Source organism: Engystomops pustulosus, chromosome 3 (assembly GCF_040894005.1).
Source record: "Engystomops pustulosus chromosome 3, aEngPut4.maternal, whole genome shotgun sequence".
NCBI classification, from domain to species: Eukaryota; Metazoa; Chordata; class Amphibia; order Anura; family Leptodactylidae; genus Engystomops; species Engystomops pustulosus.
In genome coordinates this window covers 170,259,028-170,266,569 of record NC_092413.1, presented here as the reverse complement: position 1 = coordinate 170,266,569, position 7,542 = coordinate 170,259,028, and the positions used below count along the sequence as shown (strand labels likewise).

At 37.4% G+C, this 7,542-nt stretch overlaps 1 protein-coding gene across 13 annotated transcripts in view; it reads right to left on the bottom strand.

Moving 5' to 3' along the window:
* Positions 1 to 323: 323 nt before the first annotated feature.
* Positions 324 to 7,542, bottom strand: part of PLCH1 (phospholipase C eta 1) — a 183,549-nt gene continuing 176,330 nt past the window's right edge. For all 13 annotated transcript variants that reach the window (XM_072142959.1, XM_072142960.1, XM_072142964.1 and 10 more), the window contains 2 exons: positions 7,093 to 7,450; positions 324 to 2,598 (listed from right to left, as the gene is read on the bottom strand). In XM_072142959.1, coding sequence (XP_071999060.1) covers positions 668 to 2,598; positions 7,093 to 7,450 — 2,289 coding nt within the window. In that variant the 3' untranslated portion in view covers positions 324 to 667. The remainder of the gene's footprint in view (positions 2,599 to 7,092; positions 7,451 to 7,542) is intronic.

The following is a 7,542-nucleotide window of genomic DNA, read 5'->3' as shown; positions in this document are numbered from 1 at the left end:
TTACGGTCTTTATTTTAATGACACACCATTATTGAATCCCACGTCCCTAAGGACGGTGAGAAGTAGAGATAACACAAGGAAAGAATCAGCAGGAGCCAAGCCGAATACATAGCAACCAATAAATGAACCTGTATCCTGCAGCTTCTAATGTTTCATGCTTTGTGATAACTCTGCCTCCTTAGGGACACGGCACTGAATAGTGATTATTACATAAATGTATGCAGCCAGTCATGTCTCCCATACAAATGGATTTAATAGTTAGTTGTCTTATTACTATATTACTCGCTTTACCAGGTTAAAGAAATCAGAAGAAATAAACAATAATAGGGAAATCCATTTTTTTTTTATTGCAATAACATTTCCTTATGTGTGCAGATTTACAGGATTGTTTCCCAAGAGTGTAATGTACATGCATGTTACATTTACTTATGTTATGATTGCATGCACGTATTTCCCTATTTATACCCAAGTTAACTCGAAATGCAAAATTATAAATGTCCAAGAGTGTATTTACATAGGCTGATGGGAAATGCTGCTTAGAAACTAAAGGAAGACTAATCATGATTACCATATGTCTATATCATTTGCAAATTATGTTCTAATATTAAAATGTCCCAATAAAATCAAACATCTTGTAAACAACATTGAATTAAGACCTATGTACAATTTACAATCTCAGTAGGAAATAGACTTCTGGTTCTTCAGTATTGCACGGCTCAGTCTGATATGAGAAACGATCTGTGCAAAACCGGTCATTATGACGATAAGCTTGGGAAGAACATGCACCTTCTGGTATACCCCTGCCCTCGAAGTCCTCTCTGTTGAAGTTACTACAGTATCCTGCAATGTATGAACCAGTGGAATGTCTGTTCACAGGTGGACAAGCTGTGGGTGGTTTGTTCCTTAGGACCACTCCATTTGGAAACGGGCCGTTTTGTTTTAGTTTAATGGCCTCCTGTTTTTCCTTGGCACGATTAGCGATGTTCCTCACTCTGCTTTGACTTCTAGAAGACAGCTTCCGCGCTAGAGGTCTAGGTTTTTCCAATTCATCCTCCTCGTAGAGCGATGGTTGAGCACAATCCTCCTGATCGTAAGACACCAATTTCCGTAATTGCTCAGTTAATGCATCTGTAGACTGATGCTGGGAATTAACAAAAGAAGTTTTATCTCCAGAACTATCTGACAAAAGAAAGCCCCTATTTATTCGTTTGTATTTGCTATCAAAATCACAAGATATGTCTTCTGAGGTCAAATCTCCAAGGCTTTTTGACTTTGCTGGACTAGGCTGTTTAATTCCTTGGGTTGAACTTGCCTTTTTTGGAATGTACTGAGCGTGCAAGCTGCCTCTATGGGCTGTATATTTTGAGTCTCTAAGTGCATTTGAATTTTGAACCTGTTGTTCATGGTCTCTCCTTTGGTACATATTATGGATTCCCGTTGAATTATAGACCTCTTGTTGTGGAATGTTGGGATGTAACATAGCTTTTTTATTTAATTTTTCCAAACTCATTAAGGTATTAAAATTATTTTGGTGGGGCAGATGTGATGTCCTAGGGATAAAGTGTTTCTCCTGAAAGAGTTGAGGAACTCTTTGTTGACCCTGAGATGCTTTCTGAAATTCAACTGGACCAGCAGTAGGAAATTTGTTAGAAGGCTCTGAAGGTATTCTATTGGGTAAAAAGCTTGAATGGGGAACATTTGATGAGTTTAAAAGATTTTCCATGCTTGCTGGACGGATGTTTTTGGGTTTTGGCTTTATTTCAGGATAAACAACTTTAGCAGGCTTTGGCTTTGTTTCAGGATATGGGTGCTTGCTTGGTGACTTTCTGTAATCATCAACTAATCTGTTACTTACTGTGACAGTGTTGGCATCCATGAGTGTGTTGCCACTCAGGTCTTCTTCCTGTATAATTGTATACATTGAATATTCTGTGGTTTCTGGACTAGAGAAAACTGTAGTATCATTTGCTGAGTACAACAGCCGTTCCACATGTTTTGGCACTGCAGAGTGCTTTTTAGGTGTTGAGATGGCAGGTGTGAACATTTCAGAATATCCAGAACTTTTTGTGTAACCATTTAGAGTTGAGACACATGTCAAGTTAGTTTTCTCATCTGTCATTTCAAAGTTCTTTATTAATACCGATATTGAGCTGCCAAGTTCACTCTCATTCACAGAACTAACCTCATTTATCATGCGAGATATATCATTTTCCACAATAATGGCAGTAGACTGTAAATTGTTTGTGCCAGTGCAGACAGAAGTAGACAACTCTGTGATAGACACCATTTCATTGAATTTGGTTGGAGAAGTTGTAGGTTTTGCTCGGCAAAATAAATCCTGTGAAGTTCTGTGTGTAGAATCTTCAACGTTTGGACTTCTCAGTTCATCCCCTGATTCACTGGTAAATGTGTCATTAAACTCTCTGATATCATCGTCACTCCTTTTCCCATAGTCTAAGTGTAAACTTTGCCATTTTTTATGTACAACATGTCCATTGCCTGTAGCATGAGCCTGGCATGGATTTTTGGGAAGACATGCAGGATTCTGGGTATGTTCAAGCATTAGTTCTTTAAGACTTGATCTGTTTTTCTTATTTCCTGTGGGAAAAAAATAATAAAAGAAATTACCTAATACACCATTGTTAGAAAGATTATTGGCATTCATTGTAGAGGACAGGTGTATGGGTTATGTAAACATGGTAAAATGGTGTGAGGACATACAGTCAATATGATTCCGTGCTGGTATGGAATGAGACATGATCACACCATTTTGTCGTTTTCTGACATTCTGAATGGATTACATCTGGATTGAGATGTAATCATTTCTGGAAGTGATGGTAATGAAATACCACACTGAATACATTGTTACCTTCAGTAGTTTCCTAGTTAGATTTGTACTAGAAAACATAACAAAACAATTCTGTTAAAATGTGATATAAGAGTAACATAGTGAAGTAACATTAGGCATAGGGTTGTGTAGTTTGTAATTGTATGGGAACGTAACCTATTTAATAGGAATGATGTAATTGGTTAGCGAGCAACAGTACATGGCACAATGATAGAAAGCCCAGGAGAAACAACTGTTATCATTGCAAGTTTTTCAGTTCATTAAAGAGCATTGATACATACATTTTTAAGGTTTTAAGTGATTTTCCACTGACCCAGTTGACAATGTAAAAATAAAAAAAGACATGCTTATACAGATCCCTCCCAGTTTTGTTTCCTAAAGCAGTGTATCAGTGCAGTCCCAGCATGGGTCATTGCTGAGGTGGACCACCATTACAGTCATCACTACAGTAGGGACCAGGAGAGGCAGAGAACGAAGGGACCAGCCAGCATCAGGAAAGGAGCACACATGAAGGCAAATTCCCATAAAAATGAATGGTTATTTTTTTTTAATGATTTTTAACCTCTGCTGGTGTCCATCATTGGAAACATTTGGCACTTTGTTTTTTTCTAGCTCACACAGGCATGAACCTAGTCTTTTGTACACAAAATACATTTGATGATAATATAATTTAATGATAATGTTATCATCTACATTTGTAGATTTATAAATGTGTCACACATTAGACCAGTCTTGTGCCGTGCTAGATTTATCATTGGGTCTGAAACTTTGTGATAAATCTGGATAAGTTTACGACTGTCAAGTCATACTTTGCACCATCATGACTAAGACGCTGTGCGTCAAAACACATTAATCACACTATGCCACTATGTTTGTTCTTGCAACTATTAGATATAATAAAGAAGATTCGCCCACCATTCCTGTGCCGGACAAGAAATTTTTTTGGTGTTTAGAGAGTATCCATGGATGTCGCACCAGCAATTGGGCCGGAATCAATTGCTATACACGTGAGCTGGCTTAGATTTGTTTTTTTTCTGGACTTTGCACCACAAATTGGTTTGTCTAGTTTAATACGCCAAATGAATGCATTTTTTAGTGCAACACAAAAACTTACTGTAGCACTGAATATCCAAAATCTTACCACACTAGATTATTTGTTTTAAACTGTAGTTTTATTAGTAAAGGAAATTGACTTTCATGAGCTAATTATACTAATAACATAAAAAAGAAACTTTTCTGCCAATTAGTTTTTTTTTTTTTATCTGTGTCTTGTAAAAATTATGTTTGCTTAACCAAACCTCTGTGGGGCTTGGCATTTTAAAAGAATACTGTGCTGTATAAATCAAAAAGACAGAAGACCATGGCACACACCACATGACATAATCTGTAATCTAGAGGTAGATATACAAGGCAAAAGATGTTTCATACTACACTGCGGCAAATTCTTGTGAGACCCCAAGTTTTACCCAGGACAGTGCAACTTGTTTAAAATTAAATGGAGGGAGATAAGACAAAGAAGCGTCCGCATATGGAGCAGTGTAAAAACCTACATTATTAGGAGACTGTTTCCAAATCTGAGAAGAGACTGCTGATAATATGGATACTCCTAGCAGCCGAGTGTTAAAATCCTTTTATGCATAGTAAAAAAATAGAGCGCCAGTGGAAACAAAGGACAGGGGTCAAAAGGAAGAATGTCTCTGGGAGAAAATAAGAGGTTGTGTCTGAGATGATGACTAAGGTAATAATAACTATGAGAATTCATCTACTTCTGAGGTTTCTCATGTTGTGAATATAAAAACACTCACAATTGCTGTGTGGATATCCAATTTGACAATTGTGAATCGAGCTGGATCTTTACAAAACTGTATGGAAAATGAATTGTCTAAAGACAAAAAGATTGGAGTTTACCAGATAGAGTTAGAAATATGAACAAACAGGTTTCAGTAATAGCTCTAAACTTTATGGATGGTGAAAGGACAATATTAAACCCCAGTGCGGAAGCTGGAGATGCTTGATGATGGAGGAAAAAAGTTTGTGGAGTACAGGCAGTCCCTGGGTTGTACTTAAGTTGAATTTGTATGCAAGTCGGAACTGGTCTCTTTTATAATTGTAGCTCCGGACAAAAAATTTTTTTGTCCCTGTGACAATTTGGATTTTCAAAATTTTTTGCTGTAATGGGACCAAGTATTATGAATAAAGCCTCATTACAGACACCTAACAGCTGATCATTGCAGCCTGGGGCTAAAGTAACATCCAGAGACCTTCACCAGAGACCACAGTGGGCAGAGGGGTCCGTCTATAACTAGGGGTTAACTGGAGGATGGGTGTCCTTAGTAGGGGACCGCCTGTATATGTGTAATGTTTAAAATTTTGGACTGAATCATAATACAGTTTAATAATAAACTGAAAGGATGGCTTTGGGGACCCCTTAGGCCCCGACTTACGCAAACTTAATTTTAGCATATTTTACAATGTGATTATACAAGGTAAATAAACCAATTACAGATGGTCCCCCGACTTACAGGGCATCTACCATCAGGATAAAGGACTGTATGCAATTATAAAAAAAAAAATACCAATTCTGGCTTGCATAAAAATTCAACTTGAGTACCAACCTAAAGAACCTATCTTGTACTAACCCGGGCCTGTATATAACAACAGAAAAGAACAAGCTTTCAAATTAGGTCAGTTAAGAGAAACATTTAAATGCTATGGGTCTTGGAAAGGGATGAAGCTTAAAAAAACGAAAAAAAATATATAAATAGAGAAAATGCATTTCCCCGGTGAATAATGATATCTTGTCATTTGTTCCATTTTTTTCTGTTACAACTGTTACAAAAATGTGATTAAAAAATCTTTTCCATACACTTAGTTAGTGAGGTCAAAATGGATAAATGGATACCAGCAATGTCTATGCAGAGCAGGTAGTTAAACTGAGGAGCAGATCATTGAAGAGAGGATACCCAGAGGATGTTATGGTAGGATGTTAGAACTGAGAGCCAGGACTGTAGGGGGTCCTAAACAAAGACATTTTACATGGTTTTGTTTAATCTTTCCTTTAGAATGCTACAATACAGTGTTATAGGACTACCTATTATAACATTTTATTGATGCAGGAATATCACAAATGTTCTAGTGAGGGGTGTGTGTACAGAGCAATCACAAAAAGATAATTGGCTACTAAAAGGGAGTGCAAAACTGAAATCACTGCTGTGGTCATAGCAATTTTTGCAGTCATCTAAATTCATCAGGGGTTGTTACAAAGAACAAATGCTGAAGTGAGTCTACGAGTGCTTGGTCTTAAATAACATAAATGATCTTGGGCCCTCAATTATGATATCATTTTTTAAAAAAGTAACATCTAAGACTCTGTATTTGGTTCCATTTTCACTTACATAATGTATTGTTACAGGCTGGTAATAGAGTTGGTCTCTATGCATGGGTTTGGTATGTCACCAGTGCGGTCTCTGCATGTGAAGGCTACCTATCCACATTTACTGTTGTTGGGACCTGCATGTCCCATTGCTGTTATGATGTATACTGTCATTACTGACAAAATTGTTTTACCTTGCTTTTTGAAATGTATGCATATACTCTACAATTAAATTAATCGTATTAAATATCATTTAAGCATTTTTTTAAATGAAAGTTAATGGCATTGTAGGCCCAATCTGTTCCCTCAGGTCTCATGAGGACACGGAGCCTGGAAGATACGTGATGAAGCATGAAACAGCCCTTGCCTTGTACTACCCCATCCCATGTGCTGAATAAAGTTTTAGTGGTAAGTGCCGCCTTACATCCGCCTGATTACACTTATTGCATTAAGGTGATGGATTTTATTGCAGTAAGAGCCCACTGTGAATTGTCAAGCGGACAGTTTTATTAAATGTCTATTAAGACACTCATGTTCATTCCATAAATTTTGCTTGGCAGAAACATGTATAAAAGTGGATATTCCTAGAGACCAAACAAGCTAGTCCTAACTATCTGTTTTCGATCTGAGAGGGAATTTTTGCGATCCTTTCACCTGGAAGTTGTTCTGTGTGGAGGCTGGCATGGCATTATTATGGCCATTATTATGCGCCCATAATAAAGGGAGGGGCTGCCTTGCCGTAGAATAGGCACCCACTTTAAAGACATAACTATGACTGATTTATTTGTACTGTGTGTACTGAATTTGTTATAGGTCATTGCATAAATATATAGATGTGCAATTGTTACACATTTATCAATAATTCTTTTACCTGAGGTTACATCATTTATTTTGGTATCTTTAGAAGACTCTGATGTAGAAGGTTCAAAGGCCCCTAGAAGAAACTTGTCCACTGGCATTGAGACAGGTCTGGCTTGTAGGCTTCTGGATGTCCTTCTCATGACAACTTCCTTCTCTTTAGCACCGGACACTTCACATGGAAAGTCTTTACTCTCTGTTGACTCTTGAAACACCATCTTGGTCTTCTTTCTCCCCTTGGCAGGTGCACTGGCGGTTCGCCGCAAAATTCGGTCTCCGATTGAGCGCTTTCGTATATGACCATTACTTTCCACTGAACCATGCTTTGTACTTTTATTAAAAAGCCCTTTAAGGCCAATAAATTGTCTGTTCTGTAGGCATAAAAAAATTCATAGATGTTAAAATAACTACTTATTCATGTCCCCAAACTCAATTAATACAGAAATATGGATCACCAACACAA